The sequence below is a fragment of the Papio anubis genome, chromosome 18 (assembly GCF_008728515.1).
Source record: "Papio anubis isolate 15944 chromosome 18, Panubis1.0, whole genome shotgun sequence".
Lineage (NCBI taxonomy): Eukaryota > Metazoa > Chordata > Mammalia > Primates > Cercopithecidae > Papio > Papio anubis.
This window is the reverse complement of record NC_044993.1, coordinates 48,042,972-48,063,032: the sequence shown is the minus strand read 5'-3', so window position 1 is coordinate 48,063,032 and position 20,061 is coordinate 48,042,972. Positions and strand designations below refer to the sequence as shown.

At 47.9% G+C, this 20,061-nt stretch overlaps 1 protein-coding gene across 3 annotated transcripts in view; it reads right to left on the bottom strand.

Annotated features, from left to right (window-relative positions):
- Positions 1–20,061, bottom strand: part of GTF3C1 (general transcription factor IIIC subunit 1) — an 86,940-nt gene that overhangs the window by 51,025 nt on the left and 15,854 nt on the right. For all 3 annotated transcript variants that reach the window (XR_002519192.2, XM_009196199.4, XM_003916708.5), the window contains exons 5-6: positions 19,328–19,424; positions 14,605–14,728 (exon numbers count right to left, since the gene is read on the bottom strand). Coding sequence is in view for 2 of the 3 variants with exons in the window: in XM_009196199.4 (XP_009194463.1) it covers positions 14,605–14,728; positions 19,328–19,424 (221 nt within the window). In the remaining variant the exon portion in view is untranslated. The remainder of the gene's footprint in view (positions 1–14,604; positions 14,729–19,327; positions 19,425–20,061) is intronic.

Here is a 20,061-nt window from a genome sequence, read left to right as displayed (position 1 = left end):
GAAAGCAATGCAAATGGAAGGAATAACGAGGTGCTATTAGTTCTGTTAAATCAACAGTCGCCCTCTCCTGCTGGAGACCAGCTCCATGACAACAGGAGACGTGCCTGTCTCTTCCCAGCACCCAGGACACGGCCCACACTCAGCAGGCACGCAAGCTGTATTTGCCAAAAGGATAAAAAACATCTTTTTCCTTTTAAGCTAATACTCACTGCCAATAAGGTGTGGCAGCAGTGTAAATGAGCTGTATAACCCTTCTAGAGCATTTCGAGGGGATTTTACAATGATTCCAAGTGTAAACGTTTATTCTAAGAAAACAACTCAAAAGTAGGACAAGGCTATCAGTACTAATAGGTTCACTATAGTACTCTTTATAGCACCAGAGCAATCTTATGAGTACTACAAAAAAATCAGCAACGGGGGTGGAGGGTGGCATACCTACCAGCCACCTCACTTTCTGTGGACTAGTGTCTGCCTTCAAATCATCGCACTGCACCTATACTGCAACCTACAAAAGTAAAACATGGGGAAAAAATAACACACTTGTGCCTACGGCTATAACAAGAGAAAGATAAGTGTACATGTAGGTAAGAACTAGAAAAGGTACAAGGAAAAATGGGGACTTCTTGACACTTGACATGTGCTAACTCATTCGGTCCCAACAACCCTTGGATGAAGATGCTAGGGAACAGAGGGGTTGAATAACTTGTCCAAGCTCCCAACAGCTTGTAAGTGACGGGAAAAGTGACTCAGTTAAGGTCACCGGTCTCCAATATGAACACCAAGATATCCTGTGATACACGATAACCCGGAGTGGGAAAACTGCCCTGCAAAGATGTTCACATCTTCATCCCCGGAACCTGTGAACATGTTGCCTTCCATGGCCAAAGGGACTCTGCAGAAGTGATTAAATTAAGGCGTCGTGGATTTTTGGGGGTCATTGTTGTCAGAGTGAAGTTAAGCATTTCGAGATAAGATTATCCTGGATTATCTGGGTGGGCCCAATGTAATACCACAGAGTCCTTAGGCTGGGCATGGTGGCTCACATCTGTAATCTCAGCACTTTGGGAGGCCAAAGCAGGGAGGATCACTTGAGCCCAGGAGTTCAACACCAGCCTTGGCAACATAGCAAGACACAACTCTATAAAAAATTTTTTAAATCGGCCAGGTGTGGTAACATGTGCCTGTAGTCCCAGCTACTCAGGAGGCTGAAGTGAGAGGACTGCTTGAGCCTGGGAGGTCGAGGTTGCAGTGAGCCCAGCTCACACCACAGCACTCCAGCCCAGGTGACAGAGACCCTGTCTCAAAACAAAACACTAAATAACAACAAAAAGTCGTTAAAAGAGAGAGGCAGTAGGATCAGAGTGAGACTGGGAGATGCTACACTGCTGGGTTTGAAAACAGAGAAAGGGACCACAACCCAGGGAATGCAGGTGCCTCCTAGAAACTAAAAAAGGCCAGGGAATGAATTCTCTTCTAAAGCCTCCAGAAGGAACACTGCCCTGCAAACATCTTGATTTTACCCCAGTGAAAGCCATTTCAGATAGTAATCTATCTGTGTGGTTTGAAGTCACTAGGTTGGTGTAATTTGTTACAGTAGTCATAAGAATAATAGGGACAGCTTCTCCACCAACTTTCATCAGCATGTGGATGCACAGAATCCTGGGTGCTACAGCAAGGAGTGGGCACTGACTCTGGCCCTGGAGCCCAGCCCTCTAGTACAGGACCCTGCCCGCAAGTGTGAAATGCCACCCCTGACAGCACACAAGACTGAGGTCCAAGGAAAGTCAGGTCCAGCCACCTCCACTTGAGCAGGAGGTTCTTGTGGGGGCACAGCATGTGGCTTGCAGGTGAAGTTCACAAATAAGCATCTTAGGGCCTGGAACTCAGGAGATGCCTGGAACTCAACAGACCTCAGGAGACACTCTAGGGGGAGCCAGCCTAGGGCAAGCGGCCAGCTGAAGTGGTCCCCAGGCACCAACCTGCTGCTGACCCCTCCACTCCTCAGAGCAACAGAAAGTCCCCCAGGGCATGGCTTTTCATTAGAGGCAACCTAAGGCCCCAGCGCAGGCCTGAAGCCTCGGCTCCTGCCAAGTCCCCGCCGGGCCTCCTGCCGTCCCTCTTGGCTCTGCCCTGTGCTCCAGGCCCCTGCCCTGCCCTCTCCTGCAATCCCTCTCTTTCAGAATGGGAGGCTTAAGCAATCAGGAGGGGAAATATGGGGACAAGGGGACTCTCGGGACTGTGGACATGAGTAAGAACTATCTAAAGCCTCGGGCACTGGGACAGGGTCCCCTGCCAGGCTCCCTTTCTACAAGTAGCACCTCTAGCAGCTGGTGGCCAACACACCCAGCACAAAGGAAGACAAGACCACCATGCCATTCCCCCCTAGACTGTCCGCTAGTCAACCCCCTCCCAACCCCCACTCCACCATGCTGCTCACACAAGCAACCTATTGCTCCTAATAACACTACGACCGTTTATCCAGTACTACATCCTGGATGCTATCCTAGGCTCCCTGTGTGCCCTATGAACTGACCCTCACCATGGCCAGAGGAGGTAAGGGTGATCATTCCAGTCCCACATGAGAACACTAAGAAGCTGAGGAATTCACACAAACAAATGTCTCTTTGCCAGTAAGAAGCTGGCATTTACCAGGCAATCTGGCTCCAGAATCCAGGCTCTAAACCTTTGGTTTAGACTCCCCAATTCAAAACGTCCCTGAGACTGGGAATAGCTGAGTGACCCGGGGTCAGGGACGCTGGCTTCTGCCTGAGCAGCAGCACAACACAGCACTTAGGGGAGTCAGACCCAAGGCGTCCTCAGCCAGTGGCCCAGCGTTATTTCTTCTCCTTTTAAACTTCTTTAAGAGGCTAATTAGCTAGGAAAAGACCCACAGGACAGCCCTCAAAATAAACACAGTGGAAGGCAAGAAACGGTACTAGTAAACGCGTGACCTCAGTAGGCAAAAAAGAGAAAAAGCCTCACAGCCTTCAAAGCTTCTGATCTTGGCCGGGCGCAGTGGCTCATGTCTGTAATCCCAGCACTTTGGGAGGCCGAGGCGAGCAGATCACTTGAGGTCAGGAGTTTGAGACCACCCTGGGCAACAGAGCAAGACTTCATTTCCCTAACAAATACAAAAAATTAGCTAGGCTTTGGAGGTGTGCATCTGTAGTCCCAGCTACTCAGGAGGCTGAAGCAGGAGGATCGCTTCAGCCCAGGAGTTTGAGGTTGTAGTGAGCTATGATCACACCACTGCACTCCAGCCTGGACAACAGAGTGAGACCCTGTTTCAAACAAAACAAAACAAAACAAAAAAACAAAAAAACCCCTTCTTCTCCCCACCAAGTTGGTTCACCGTCCTCACCTCTCTACTAGTGGAGCAACTGACATCCATCCCATGACCCCCTCCAACAAATGGCACAACTACCTCCTGAATAAACGTTTGGAGGGAAGGTGGGGATGAAACTTGGGCTCCAGGGCCAGGCAGAGAAGTGTTTCCATCTCAAGTTCCACAGCTCCCCATGTCTGTGACTTTGGGGAAATTACCAAGTATGACTCTTTGTTTTCCGACCTGCAAAATGGGATGACAGTGTTCTCTGTGTCACGGGGTTAATGTTAGCATGGCCGAGACAACATCTGTACAGAGGCTGGCATGGAGCAATCCCTCAACATGACCACCCAGCACTTGCTGGGAGCCAGGCACCATGCCAAGGGCGGTACATGAATTAACCCATAAAATCCCACAACCCCAAGGGAGGCAGGTCCCTGTAAGCTCCATTTCACAGATGCGGAAGCTAAGGCACTTGCTCAAAGTGATGGCGCTATGGAGTGAGTGGCAGAGCTAGGATGTCAGTCAGCCCAGGCTGCCAGCCTGCAGTGGATGCACTCGGCCAGTAGGGGAGTTACTCTGATTAGTACCACCAGCACCTAGCACAGCGCTGAGGCATGACAAACATCAGTGGCATTCAGGGTGGCGGGCCCCCTCTTATTGTGGGATAAGCCCCAAAGCTGCCCTCTGGTCATGATGGTTTGCCTCCTGGAGACTCGCGGGAAGGCGCCCCCCTGCTCTGGTTCTGAGCATAAGGCTCAGTTGTTGGCCACGGGGGCTGAGGGCGATGCGGGAGGACTATGAGCTGTTCTGTGCAACCACAACAGGCATCATCAGCCCCAGGACCCACAAAGCACCCACAACCCGGAGCAGGTGCTGAGGCTGGGCCCAGCGTGAGGTGGCTGTGCTTCCAGAAGGCCTGGAGTGACTCTCCGAATGTTTTGGCCATGGGATCTGTGGCTCTGCCTGCCCCACAGGGCATAGCTGATTTCTCTGCTGTGAATCCCAACTGCGCTGACTCTCTTCTGTATCTGCCCAGCAAGTAAGCCCTGTTTTATTTAACCAAGCTGTGTCTAGCTTTGCTCTTTCACAACATACCAATCACAGAAACATTTTCCTTTCCCCATGCCATGACATCTTTTTTTTTCTTTTGAGACAGAGTCTCACTTTGTTGCCCAGGCTGGAGTGTAGCCGCACAATCACTGCAGCCTCGAACTCCAGGGCTCACACGGTCCTCCCACCTCACCTCCGAGTAGCTGGGACTACAGGCATACAACACCACGCTCGGATCATTTTTTTTTTTTATTTGTTGTAGAGATGGGATCTTGCTTTGTCACCTAGGCTGGTCTAGAACTTCTGGCCTCAAGTGACATTCTTACCCTGGCCTCCCAAGGTAGAGGGTTACAGGCATGAGCCACCGAGTCGAGCCTGGTGCACATGTTTCCTTTGGAAACCTTGTGCTGGAGAGGCAGCCCAGCACTGTGGTGGGGAAGCCAGACTCTCTGCCACAGAGCTGGCTGTGAGCCCTGCTGCTGTGTCGGGTGGGCCTGGACAAGGTGGCTGACCTCCCTCAGCCTCAAGTGTCTTGCCTGAAAACTAGGGCTGATGACAGTGTTTAGCCTTGTGGGGAGAACTGTTAAGAGATCAGGCAGGTAAACGATGGAACAGTGTAGTGTGTGCCTTGTGATTCCAAGGGACCATCCGGAAGGAGTTTCACCAGCCCTGTGTGCCTTTCCCACAGTTCTAGAGTTTTACCAGCTTTAGAATTTCAGTTTCTATTATTAAAATCCCTCTGGCTCCTACTTGCCTTTTTGAAGGTACCTGTTCCAGACTACAAGTCAGCTAAAGCCAAAAGCCACAGGGGCAGAGCAAGACCCGAATAAGCGCACGTCATCCAGGGTGACTGGGGCGTATTGCCCCATTTAAGCTACCACCTCAGTGACCAGCAATTCCCCTGGGAGGAACTGGGGACTTGCTAATGGCAACCCCTGGTCCCTGGACACAGGGCTTTCTTCCCAGGAATGAAAGGCAGTAAGATAAAACCAGCACCCGCTCACAGGCATGAGGAGTTTCAGGCATTTTAAAGACATGGCATGCTAATATTAGCAGTCCAACACAAAGGAATCACACAGATCTTTTGTGTCCAGGATCCAAGATGGACTTCATTCCGACATTCTGAAGACCCAGACGAGAAAAAGAGAAGGAGTGACTCCTTAAGGAGCACCTAGTAGGAGCCAGCCATTGTGTTTAGTGTTTTCGGAAGCGATTTTACTAACCACGTGGCTTCTGCAAGTTATTATTGCCATTTTAAGACAAAGAAAATTGACACTCAGAGTGGTCATATGATCTAACCGATGCCTTCCACACTAGGCCACCTGACTAGGCTAGAATTTCAAATTTCCATCAGAGAGCACGATTCATTGCAAAGGAAAAACCAGAGTAGCTGTGAGGTGGAACCAACAGTCTGTGTTTCTCCCGTTCCCAGTGAAAAATCCATCTGGCCTCCTAGTAAAATGACACTGTCAACTGTGATCAACCCAAGAAAGAACAAAAGCAAGATGGGAACGAACGAACCCCATGGCAGCTTTCCTCTTTAAGGATCACAAGCAATGGGAAAGTCCTACTGGTAAGGCAGGCAGATGTCCCGTAAATTCAGTGTGTTACCTCCCCGCCACCCCCGCCCAACACACACACACACACACACATACACACACACACACACACACACACGCCTGGCCACAGGCTGAAAGCACAGAATTCAGGGAACACTGAATGACAGAGGTGGGGGTGCTGCAGCACACACCCCAGGGCAATGGTGGGGTACAGGTTAAATTATGGGCTCCGGAGTCAATCTGTCTGGTGTTACCCTGCCTCTGGCAGCCTTTGCTGGTTGTATAACTTGGCTATGTAATACGGCCTCTAGGCCTGTTTCCTCATCTATAAAATAGGGATAATAATAGCATCTTCCTCATAGAAACCTTAGGACAGCGCCTGGTGTGGAGGTAGTGCTCTGTCAATGTTTGCTACTGCTTTTACAACTCTGATCGTTCAACCTTGGAAATGCACAGCTTTGGAGGATCAAGTGGCATACCCAGTCACCTGGGCTGAAAATATCAGACAGTGCTTGGGGCCTTTAACTCGATTTGACTCCACAAGCATTTATTCTGTGCTGGGCCCAGAACACAAACAGATGAGAGAGACAGGTTTCCTGCCCCTGCAAAAGGTTGTGTGTGTGAGAGAGAGGCTGGCGGGCAGCACAGGAAGGACAATGTGCTCAGGCTTCACATGCCTGGGTTTGAATTCTGGCTCAGCCATGGGGAAGCTCCTTACCTCTCTGAGCCTCAAGTTCTTCAGGGGTAAAATGAGGGTAATTCTAACAGCATGCCTAGAACAAGCTGGTAGTAAGGACTAAATGAATGAATGCATTCAAGGGCCCTAGCGTAACACTTGAGGCAAATTAGGCACTCAACGCATGCTCTCTGGTTGGTTGACTACTAGCAGCGCCAGCCAACCATGCTGGGAAATGTGCTACAACACCCTCAGGACCCTGCTTTAAGCATGCACAGAGCCTGGAAATGAGAAAGAGGCAGGATGGGGCTAGGCAGGGGACAGCAGAGACAGGAGGTGGCATTTGGGTGGGACAGTAAAGGATACTAAGAATTGTCTGATAAGGCAGAAGAAGACAGGTATTCCAGGCAAAAGGAAGGGTATGAGCAAAGGCGCTGAGATGGAAAAGGGGCCTACAGGGTAAGGGGAGGGGAGAGGGCAGGAATGAAGGTGAGGATACAGAGAAAGGTAGCTGTGGAAGGTTTCTATGCCAACCATAGTATATTTTCTTGTTTATTTTGTAGGCATGATGTTTGGGACTGACTGGAAGCTATTTCTGCAGTGGACAAGGAAGCTGGCTTGGAGGGAGGGAGGCCTGAAAGGGAGTCCAGATCCACAGACCCTCAGGCCCATGGGAGCTGTCCTCGACTGGTTTTACCCTTAGCCAGTGTCCCAGCCAGGCTCAGGCCCCAGGCACTCAACTACCCGATTTCCACTTCCTCCTGAGTTCAGCCTAGTCTCACATGGGAGGCAGCAGAGTAAGTAACCGACACTCTATCCAAATCCCTGCACCAGCACTGCCCAGCTCTGCGACCTCAGGCAAGGGACGTGTGCCTCTGTTTTCTCATCGGTGAAATAAAGAAAAAGAAAGGGGAAGAGAAAAGAGAAAAACAAAAGAAAAAAGAGAGAGAGACAGAAGGAAAGAAAGGAAAGAGAGAGAAAGAAAGAAAGAAAATAGTACTGACAGGATTGTATGGTTAGAAGGACTAGAATGAAAGAAACAAGGCTGGACATAGTGGCTCACGTCTGTAACCCCAGCACTTTGGGAGGATAAGACAGGAGGATCGCTTGAGCCCAAGAGTTCGAGACCAGCATGGACAACAAGTGAGATCCCATCTCTACAAAACAACAATTTTTTAAAAAAATTAGCTGGTGTGGCAGCACACCCCTGTAGTCCCACTACTTGGAAGGCTAAGGGGTAAGGACTGCTCAGCCTTCGAGGCTAAGGCTGCAGTGAACCATGATCACAGCACTGCACTCTGGCCTGGGTGAGACAGAGTGAGACCTTGTGTTTGGTCTGGTTTTGTTTTGCTGACATGGAGTCTCACTCTGTCGCCCAGGCTGGAGTGCAATGGCGTGATCAGCTCACTGCAACCTCCACCTCCTGGGTTCAAGCGTTTCTCGTGCCTCAGCTTCCTAAGTAGCTGGGATTACAGGCGCGCACTAACACACCTGGCTAATTTTTGCATTTTTAGTAGAGATGGGGTTTCACCATGTTGGCCAAGCTGGTCTCCAACTCCTGACCTCAAATGATCCACCTGCCTCGGCCTCCCAAAGTACTGGGATTACAGGCATGAGCCACCATGCCCAGCCAGCCTTGCCTGGACTGTCATCTCGATGTTTTTTCTACTTCCCTCCACTCCAAGACTGACCACAAAATGGGATAACAATATGGCATCTCACCCAGTTCTTTCCTCTTTTTAGTGCCTCTAGACAAGCCCACAGGGTCTTGGGTTTTTCTCACTAATTGTTCGAGGAAACAAGGGTACTGACAATAGTACACATGGCGGTTTACAAGGGTTCAGAAAATTATAAACGCTCTTGAAACGCTCTTCGTGTACAGCTTCTGAGTCAATCACCTCCCCAAACCCTTGGGCTGAGTTGGTAGCTGACTTGAGGTCCCCAATGCTCTCTTTTTTTTTTTTTTATTGAGATGGAGTTTTGCTCTGTCACCCAGGCTGGAGAATAGAGGTGCGATCTCAGCTCACTGCAACCTCCACCTCCCAGATTCAAGCAAGTCTCCTGCCTCAGCTTCCCAAGTAGCTGAGATTACAGGTGCCTGCCACCATGCCTAACTAATTTTTGTATTTTTAGTAGAGATGGGGTTTCACCATGTTGGCCAGGCTGATCTTGAACTCCTGACCTCAAGTGATCCGCCCACCTGGGCCTCCCAAAGTGCTGGGATTACAGGTGTGAGCCACGGCGCCCAGCCTCCCCAGTGCTCTTAAAGTGTGATCAATAGATGGGAGGGGCTGGTGTCAACTGTGCAGTGCTAACAGCAGCAGCGAACCTCTCTTGAGGGCTCTGAGCCAGGGGCTATTTAAGGAGGCCATATCCCTCACTGAGAAACATCCCAGTCGCTGCACTGGCCCCATGGATACCTCCGTCCGCTGCCAGGCCCTCACCCTGTACGGTCATTTCCCCTGCTCACAAGTTCTGGCACCTGCCTTCAACTCTTCCTAGCGCAGGGAGCATTCCCTTCTCAGCCTGCAAAGGCATCAGCCAGCTACACCTTAGAGAGGTCTTACAAGAAAATCTTAGGGCCCCTCCCTCAGCGCACGGCCAGTCACCCATCCTGTTCCAGCCTGCTTCTCTTTCCCAGTCCTCACACTCCTCCCACCTGTCCCCAGTGTGCTCTTCCAAGAAACACAACACATTTCTCTGCTGAGGGAGGCCAAAGCCTCCTGCTGTCTGCAGGACTGAGTGGCTGGTCCCTCCTGGGGGAGAGCAAAGAGGAGGGAAGAGGCCAGTTCCCGGCAAAGGGCGCTCCCCGGGTGCCTGGGTCCCTTCCAGAGAACTGTCTAGGACTCAGCAGAAGTTACTCAGCCCAGAAATTCACACCCTTGGGGTTCTTACCCCTCTTTAAAGTTCTTGCTTTCAACAGAGCTTCTGCCATATTACCATGTCTTTCTTTTACTTCTCTTGTTCATTTTTTAAGCTAGTGTTCTTTAATCACTTTTTAACTGTTTTAACCATTTTCCCTCCAGCATAATCAATTTTCTAGGCTTTTAACATCTCTGACAATCTTTTTCTGCTCTTTTTCTGTTCATATTCACCTTTTATCTTTTTTGTTTTTCTAATCTTGATTCTTTTTAATTCATTTTTTGGTTTCAAAGCTCCTTTAAACTTTTGGATTTGTTGCATTTTAATCATTCTTAATATGGTTCATTTCTTTTTTCTTAGCTTGTATACATCAATCCTACTTTAACTTTTTAACTGTGCCTGTTGGCCATTTTAACTATCATACTTTAATTTGCTATACCCTGCTAGGTTTCTTGGTTATTATTTACTTTTTAAAATTTTAATAGCTTTGTTGAGATATAATTTGCATATCACACAATTCATCCATTTAATCTGTACAAGTCAATGGTTTCTTACTATATTCACAGGCCCCTGCATCCATCACCAGTCGATTCTAGAACATTCTCATCACCTCAAACCCTTTCTCGCTCCTCTCTCCCCGCACCCCTGCCCTAAGCACTCACTATCTACTTCCAGATTCCCCCATTATGGACTTTCCTATAAATGGAACCACACAGTCATGGCCTTTCATGACTGACCACACCTTCCCCATTGAATGGGCTTGGCACTTTTGCCGAGAATCATTTGACCATAGATGTGTGGTTTATTTCTGGACTCTCAGTTCTATTCGGTTATCTGTCTACCCTTGTGCCGGTATCACACTGTCTCCATTACTATTGCTTTGCAGTAAGTTTAAAAAGCAGGAAGTGTGAGTTGTACTTTATTCTTCTTTTTCGGGATTGTTTTAGCTCTCTGGGTCCCTTTGCATTCCCTGTGAATTTTAGAATCAGCCTGTCAATTTCTGAGGAGGAGTCAGTTGGGATTCTCACACAGGCTGTGTGGAATCAGTAGATTCCTTATACTGTGAAGTCTTTGGATCCAGGAACCTGGGATGTTTTCCATTTACATAAATCTTAACTTTCAGCAACATTTTGTAGTTTTCACAGAGTATATGTTTTGTACTTCTTTTGTTAAATTTATTCCTAAATTACCGTGAACAAAATTGTTTTCTTAATTTCATTTTCAGATTGTGCACGGCAGGTCTATAGAAACACAATGGACTTCTGTATACTGATCTCATGTCCTGAAATCTTACTGAACTTTTTTTTTAGAGTCACAGGGGCAACAGCTCTGAGGAGAGAGTCCATCTCATTCACAGCTACTTCACTCCACAGTCCTTTCAATGCTGAGCTTGTGACAACCTGGAAAAACCAGCCAGTTGACCGCCTCAGTCATTAGCCCCAGGGAGCACAATTTCTGTGAGTTGTTTCCAACTGTGATCATTTTCCGACAGACTGCTGAGTTCACTTCTACTTCTCTCCCTTTCTTTTCTCAGCACAATTTAATAAACACAGGATGACTGGTAAACACTTGAAGAAAATAATCCAAATTTGCAAAACAGATCAGTTCAGCGGGGCTGTTTACACTTCCAAAGTTTTTTTGCTTTTTGCAAAACAGATCACTGAAGCCTTCTGTGCAGTGAAATATGCATTTGAAAGATGCCTAAATCCAAATTCGTTAAGGAGTTTTAGAAATAATTTATATACTAGATCCAGGTATACCTGTAAATTTAAATGAAACAATACATCATCTTTATTTATTATTTGAGCTTTGTCTCCTCCATAATGCCTTAGAGGGAAGGTTTTATGTTAATTTGGCAAACTGGAAAGACAAAGCTCAAGGCAAAAAAACCCTGAAAACTGCCTTCATCTCTTGCCTCCTGCGTATGGAAAGTAACTGAAGTGGCACTTAATTAAATTAAATTTGCTCAGCATCTGCTTAGCGCCTACCCTGTTTCAAGCAGACACTGCACAGCCTTTAAAAAGGACATAAAGCATGAAAAGCGTGTGGTCACCACCCTGAAGGAGCTCAGGAGCTAGCTGGAAAGAATTCACACAGATGAGTAACTGAGCTACAGCGTGCCATGGAAGTGAGGGAAGGACTCACCATGAGCCCAGGTTTCCAGTCGCAGCAGCAGAGAGGTGGGCGACAGTGTGGGCAAAGACATCCCTCCAGCCATCAGAATGGCTCCTTGTGCATGCATGTGACAATCTAAACATCCTGACCATCGCCATCTTGGTGCCTGCTGCCTTAATCCAGCACAAGGAGCCAAAGCCACCACTGTCTGCGCTGTAAGTCATGCTGATCTTTCTTCTGTAAAGTCCTCTTGTCCCAGCCCCAGGCCTCAAGATGATGGAAACCACTCACTGGGCAATGGGTCCTATGCATGAACTTACTTTCAACGGTCAGGCAAATGACATCCCAGCATGAAGCAGGCCGCGGGCTACACAGTGGGAAGCAGGTGTCCATGGTGAGAGGGGAAGGTGAGCCCCTCCGAAATGGGGCAGTTCCCTCTGCCTAGCCAACTGCTAATAAAGGAATGAAGTTCAACGTTGCCTAATTGCATTTTTACAGAGAAGTTGACAGTCAGACTTTTTAGGTGAAAATTTCTGATTTTTAAATGCCAGCAACAAATTCAACACAAACAAACACTGTGAGCCAAACAAAACACACGGCTAGATCCAAACACTGTGAGCCAAACAAAACACACGGCTAGATCGGGCCTGTGTGTCATGAGCCTATGGCCCTGCTCTATGTCTCCTGTCACCTGTAAGTCTCACAATATTCTGGAAAGCGGGTACTACTACCCCTTAGATAATTCAGGTGAGGAAACTGAGGTATACAGAGATCAAATCACTTGCTAAAGGTCACCTTACCAGACAGTGACGGAACAAGAATTCTAACCCAGGGCTGTCTTACTCTCAAGTCCATTCAGGTGTGAGGTGTTAGTTTCAAGTTAGTTTGGTCAAATTTCCAGGGACCTTAGGCTCAGGAGAAGCCTTTCTCTACAGTTGCCTGTCTAGCAAAAAAGGTTCTTTAAGGAACTGAGGTTTCTCCTTAGTTTCTCTTTACTTTAAATATAAATTACTTCTGTCTTTTCCTTAACACCTTTCTTCCAACGGGACAGGAAATAAAAATGATTACTAGCTCCACAGGCCCTGAGTATTTTAGGCATTCAGGCCATTAGACTTCAAAGTCAAATACTGAGGGATGAGTGCAGTGGCTCACGCCTGTAATCCCAGCACTTTGGGAGGCTGAGGGGGGCAGATCACCTGAGGTCAGGGATTCAAGACCAGCCTGGCCAATGGTGAAACCCCGTCTCTACTAAAAATACAAAAATTTGCTGTTGTCATTTCCTGTCCTGTTTTCTTTGTAGTTGAGGGTTTACTCCTCTTATATCCCTTTCATCACTATGGTGAAATTTGGGTGGAGTGTAGATAAATGCGTATATTCCAACTATCACCTTTTACTGAGAACTCTGACCCGCAGCTTTTAAAATGATTCTGGTTAATCAGGAGGAGTAAAAAGGATGGGACAAAAATCAAGAATAGATAAAAATAACTGGACTTGGTGTCTCATGCCTATAATCCCAGCATTTTGAGAGGCCAAGGCAGGAGATCGCTTGAGCCCAGGACTTCAAGACCAGCCTGGGCATGATAGCAAGACTTTGTCTCTACTAAAAATAAAAATAAATTAGCCCAGCATGGTAAAGTGTGCCTGTAGTCTCAGCTACTCATGAGGCTAAGGCAGGAGGATTAGCTTGAGCCTGGGAGATCAAGAGTGCAGTGAGCCATGGTTGTGCCACTGCACTCCAGCTTGGGCAACAGAGACAGACTCTGTCTAGGAAAAAAATATAATGGAGGCTGGAGTGCAATGGCGCGATCTCGGCTCACTGCAACCTCCACCTCCCGGGTTCAAGCGATTCTCCTGTCTCAGCCTCTGGAGTAGCTGGGATTACAGGCACGCGCCACCATGCCTGGCTAATTTTTTGTATTTTTAGCAGAAACAGGGTTTCACCATGTTAGCGAGGGTGGTCTCCAACTCCTGACCTCAGGTGATCCGCCCACCTCAGCCTCCCAAAGAGCTGGGATTACAGGCGTGAGCCACCGTGCCCAGCCTAAGGAAGGTTTTTAAAGTTTCATAGTCTGTTCCTTAAGTTAACTTTCTTAGAAGGCTCAGATCCTGCCTCTGCTGAGTACTGATTGTTTAACCTTCTGTAAGTTACTCAGCATCTCTTCACTTTAATTTTCTTACATATAAAATGGTGACAATGCTACCAACCTTACAGGGCTAGATAACAAGATCATGCAATACAGAGTAGGCACTTCACAAAGGCAGGCTAAAGAATGACAAGTGGCTGGGAGTGGTGGCCCACGCCTGTAATCCCAGCACTTTGCAGGGCTGAGGCAGGTGGATCACTTGAGTCCAGGAGTTTGAGACCAGCCTGGGCAACACAGCGAGACTCTGTCTCTACAAAAAAATACAAAAATTAGTCGGGTGTGATGAGGCTGAGGTGGGAGTATCGTCTGACCCCAGGAAGCGGAGATTTCAGTGAGCCGAGATGACGCCACTGCATTCCAGCCTGAGCAACAAAGAAAGATCCTGTCTCAAAAAAAAAAAAAGGCTGAGTGTGGTGGCTCACACCTGCAATCCCAGCACTTTAGGAGGCCAAGGTGGGTGGATCACCTGAGGTCAGAAGGCAGAAGTTGCAGGGAGCAGAGATCGCACCATTGCACTCCAGCCTGGGTGACAAGAACGAGACTCTGCCTCAAAAAAAAAAAAAAAAAAAAAAAAAAAAGAATAGAGTGGCTTAGTATAAGGAGGAAAAGATGAACTTGTTTATTTGGCACCATAAAAGTATGATTTTGGAGGACACCACAGAGATGTTTGCTGGAAGTTTGTTCAGCAAACATTTTCTAGGCACTTTTTATACGGACAGTCCTGAGCCAGGCACTGAGGTATAGAGTTGAATAAATACGTGAAATCGTTATGCCGCAAGGCAGAATGTGATCGGAGAGAGAGGCTGAAGCTTAGAAGAGAGAAGTGAGAGCCAGCCAGCCAAGGGAACAGAAGCTGAGACTCTGCGTTACCTTTCTTCGTCTTACAAGGTCCGCATTCAGGGTGGATCTCTTGCAAGCGAAGAGACACCACCTTGGCTAGGCCAGCGTTCAGCATATACTGGTACAGACGCTTAAACGTCCTTTCACACAGCCCCTGCCAAAACACAATTTAAAGGCTACTATTAGACACGGCAAGATGTCTGAAATGACTAGAAAGTCATGTAAATGAACACAAGTTCAGGACCTGAATTAATTGATTATCTTGAGGTACTAATGAGGAAAGCCTGCCAAGCTACCTTGTCAAGGGACCAAAACAAGGTCCAGAGCAGGATATAAACGATTCTACCTTTTGATTAGAGAGGGGGAAAGAGATTCACTTCGCCAGATCCTGGAAGGGTATCCAGGGGTGGGAATGAGGCAGGCGGGAGTGGAGGCGTGGAGACTGAAGACTTCATTTGATACCTTTTCATGTTGTTTTGATTTTTTAACCATGTAAGCGTATTACTAATACAAACACACACACACAGACACACACCCCTGTCCCTCAAAGGCAGTAGAGAAAAAGGAGAAAAAAATAGGTTAAAAAATGCTATAGGCTGGCTGCAGTGGCTGACACCTGTAATCCCAGTGCTTTGGGAGGCCGAGGCGGGCAGATCACTTAAGGCCAGGAGTTTGGACCAGCCTGGCCAACATGCCGAAACCCTGTCTCTACTAAAAATAGAAACATTAGCTGGGTGCGGTGGCATGTGCCTGTAATCCCAGCTACTCAGGAGGTTGAGGGTGAGAACTGCTTGAACTTGGGAGGTGGAGGTTGCAGTGGGCCGAGATAGTACCACTGCACTCCAGCCTGGGTGACAGAGTGAGACTCTGTTCAAAAAAAAAAAAAAAAAAAGAAAAAGGAAAAAAAATTGTAAAAATTTACATGTGGTCTGTGAAGTTACAACAGAATAATAATGGGTATTTCCATCTCATAACTCCTATTTTTGCAAGACTGAAAACCAAAATGATCCTAGGAACATCTCCCCTGCAGGGGTGACCAACAGCAGCCTCCAGTGCAGGCCTTGCTTTTAAAATTGATACAATGTTTTTCTTCAAGAAAGTAATTTACTTGCCAAAATTGAAAAGTGAGTGATTTCACATAAAAAAAAGACCTAGATTCTGGCTTCTCTTGAAAGGCTAAGATCTGGCAGCCAATGCTAGGACTGTAGCTTCACAGCAACAGTGAACAGGAGCCTCGATCAGCTGCTCTTCAGCGGGGCCCACGCGTCTCCAGGGGGTCACAGCCTTTGCGCTCCCCCATCAGAGCCTCCAACAATGAAACTGAAGGTCAGTTGCCATTTATCATCATTTTTGTGCTGATTTTCCCTAATGGTAGTTAGAGGAAAGTTAATTTCTTAAACCTATATTATATCAAAAATTTATTTTACACATGGTCCATTTTGCTTGTGGGTATCACCCTCCTGGGCACTGCTGCCATGTGATTTTGCAGTCCCTGGAGGAGTAAGGCAGGTCACCACGGCTCCCAGTGAAGGAGCGAACAGCAGGAGGCATTCGCGACTGAGAGCTGTTTGCTGAGTCTTACAGGTTTCCTCTTACACTCTGGGGAGAGACAGGGAGCAAATGTCTGTGGGCTGCTGCCACCACATATGTGTGGTTACCCCCAGGCTAACCAGCACTCCAGCCCTTGGGTGACAGAACATATGGCTATCAAAACAATACAGATGACTCACATATGGCTCATTCAAAGCCACTGGCTTGTACGTGGCATCTATCGTTAATCTAGCCGTGCCCCCAGCACCATAAAAAGACCCCATGGAAACGCATCCATCAGATCCCAGCCCTTGACATATGGCACTAAGCCCTGGACCATCCTAAGAGAGGAAGGATGATGTAGTCTTTCCTTCTGAGGGGCTGCCATCAACAACTCACACAATCTGGCCAGCTAAAAGAGAAAGAGGCAGTGAGTCTTCGTACCAAATCTCCCCCAAAGGCAGCATCCATATTCATGGCCTCAGCTTCATCTACAGGCTAATTTTCACTGAATCCTGCTCAGCTCTCTGTGACCCCAATTTCCAGCTGTTGACTAGACATCACCAGGGGAAAGTCATAGATCTTCATACCCAATACGTCCAAAACTCAGATTTGTCCTGTGCCTCCTCTTCACCCAAATCGGCTCCTCTTTCTGACCTCTCTATTTATTCAACTCTCATTCAGCAAATATTTACTGAGCATCTACAGGGGGCCAGGCACTGTCTTCATCGTGGGGGCTCACAGTGAGCAAGCAGATGTGATCCCTGCCTCACAAGCCTGCCTTTGCGCTGCCTCGGTGAGCAGCAGCCACTCCAGCAAATCCACTGGCTTCATCTTGAGATCCTCTTTCTTCAAGTCACCTCTACATCCCAGTGTAGGCACTCACCACATCCTGTTAGTTCCAGCTCCAAAATGTTTCTCAAACAATTCCAGCCCTCATGGCCACAACCTCGCCACCTTCCTCCCATCCCCTTCCCTCTAACAGCTCATCTGCCTAGACTGCAACCTCCACCTCCCAGGCTCAAGAGATTCTCCTGTCTCAGTTTCCCAAGTAGCTGGACTGATGCATACCACCACCCCTGGCTAAGAACTTCTTCATTTCTACACGGCCAGCAGCAGTGCATAAGGCTAAAGTTTCAAGGCTAAAGTCCCCACTCCTCAGTCAGCACTCCAGTCTTTTCTGATCCGGCCCCTACCTTCCTATCCAGTCACACAATGTGCCGGCTGCCCTCTGGATTACTGCCCACTTCTAAGCATGTTGCATGGCCTTCCACAACTCATGCCTTTGCACCAGCTCTTCTCCTTTCCGTCAAATGCCACTTTCCCTCTGTGTGGGGGAAAAGCCCAGCTCAACTGTGCTTTTGGCACAGCTCTATGAGGCTTTCCCCAGTTCTCTAAAGAAAGCACCCCTCTCCCGCTACTGGCTCGGCTACATCCTTCCAGGTATGTGTTCACACGCCTACCCTTCTGGTTAGACAGCTCCATGACAGTGTGAGACCTGTTGTCATCCTGGCTAACTTTCACCATCTTATTGTGGAACACAGTTCTAACTCAGCATACACACTCCCTGAAGTATTTGTTGAATGAATAAGTGAAAGGCTGTCCAGTAACAGTCAAGGCTTGCTGCTAACACAGACCACAGGCTGACCTGAAACCAGACTAGCCCTGTCTCCCTGCCCCTGAGTGACTTAGTAGGAGGGAGGGTTTCAATCTCCAGAGTCTGCATGGGCTGGACAAGCAACATCAATCTACACAGTGGCCAGTTATTTGTTTATTAAGCTGGTAGGAAGTTCCTTAGTTTCTGCCAGGGTTTCCTGAGAGGTCTTCTCCGTCTATCTTTGATTTTCTACTCTGATAAACTCAGACACACAGAAGCAAAACACTTCTCCCCTATCACAAACAGCAGTGCTCAGGGAATGACAAAGAGCCCTGCCGCCCTGCCTCGTGTCTGAGAGGTGACAGAAAGCAGGTGGACTGCAGGGGACCCAGCCAGTGCACAACTAGTTCCAGCTAACTGCTGTCAGGAGAGAGGGCAGACCCAGGCTTCTCAGTTCTCGAGACAGACTAGAAACCTAGATTTTTATGGAAAGTCTCAATTTCTTAAAAAATGCTAGGTCAAATTGATTTTTAACAGACTAAGTCTGGCCCACAAGCCTCCAGACTGTAACCACTGCTTTAAAGAGGCTTAGGCAGACAGCGAATCTAGCAATGCGGAAGATACCTCCTTTCCCTGTGAACAATGAAATCAGAGACTACAACTCCACCGATGCAATGCGGGAAAAGAACAAGGACTGTCCTGGTGCCTGTGGTCAGACTGAAGACCACTCATTAGGGGACTAATTACTAGTCACCAAAGAGCTTGACTTCAAATGTTCAGTTTTAAGTTCTGGTTTCACACACAGGGCAATCTTGTTTTCCTTCCATCTCTAACGTTGGCTCTTTCCTGACTTGCACTGAAACCTTCCAGTCAGATTGGAAGCAGCACCCCTCCGCCTTTCTCCCTCTCACGCTCCCTTCACCACAGCCTCTGCTCCGGGGCCCAAAGACAAAGCAGGTCAACAGCTGCCTTCCTCCCTGCATCCTCTCCCCTCCCCCTCAGGACAGCCACTCTGCTATTTCAGTACAAAACCACTGGGAACAAGATCACAAGCTTGATTACAGAAGTAAACCTAAATGCCACGTTTTCCTATTCCGTCTGAACTTTGATAATAGGTCCTAGAAAACTCCAGGGGAAAAATGGAAGTCAGGCAAAGGCAAGAATTTAAATGAAGGGCAAAGCACTCTCTCATTCTAAAAAACAGCTGGGCGCGGTGGCTCACTCCTGTAATCCCAGTACTTTGGGAAGCTGAGACATAAGCATCACTTGAGGTCAGGGGTTCAAGACCAGCTTGGCCAACATGGTGAAACCCTGTCTCTAATAAAGATACAAAAATCAGCAGGGCATGGTGGCTGGCACCTGTAAGCCCAGCTACTCAGGAGGCTGAGGCAGGAGAATCGCTTGAACCCGGGAAAGACACAGTCCATACTTGCCCAACCAGGGCAACAGAGCGAGAGACTCTGCCTCAAAAAAGAAAAGAAAAAAACAACAAACAAAGGAAAATCTTATTTGCATCAAATCCAGAATAGGGCGTTGGGTTGCAAATCATTCATCTATGCCTGACAAGACCTCCCGGCTATGGTACAGATCACACCCAGCCCTGCCCGTGGGAAACCCCAGGCTCACCAGTTCTTCCCTCAGCTTTCCCAGCGTCTCTATACAGTTAGTTCGTGTGCTCAGCATGCCTGAAAGCTTCTCCATGAGGATGTCGTATTTGCTCCTCCTGTAAGAAACACCAAGCGATTCGTTTTTTCAAACCTGTTGCTGAAGTCAATATTTACTGCCTGTTTCTTAAAGATGACAAAGCAAGACTTGACTTAATCATTTGACAATACATGACAGAATCTTTTAGGTCTCAAAGATCATCCGGCCCAACTCCTACCTTCTACAGGCGGAGAGACTGTGGCTGTGAGAGGTTCTGTCATATCTAAGGCCACCTTTCTAGAGGAAACGTATAGACTAGACTCTAGGACTAAAACTTGCATGACATGACTCTGTAAAACATCTTTCATTTTTACAATACTTTTAAGTTTAGGAAGTATCACACATATCTTCTTACAAATCACTTGGTGAGGGGCCGGGCAAAATCCCAGCACTTTGGGAGGCTGAGATAGGCAGATCTCTGGAGGTCAGGAGTTCGAGACCAGCCTGGCTAACATGGTGAAATCCCGTCTCTACTAAAAATACAAAAATTAGTCAGACATGGTGGCAGGCACCTGTAATCCCAGCTACCTGGGAGGCTGAGGCAGGAGAATCGCCTGAATCCGGGAGGTGGGGGTTGCAGTGAGCCAAGATCGCACCACTGCATTCCAGCCTGGGTGACAGAGCGAGACTCTGTCTCAAAGAAAAACAAAAAACAG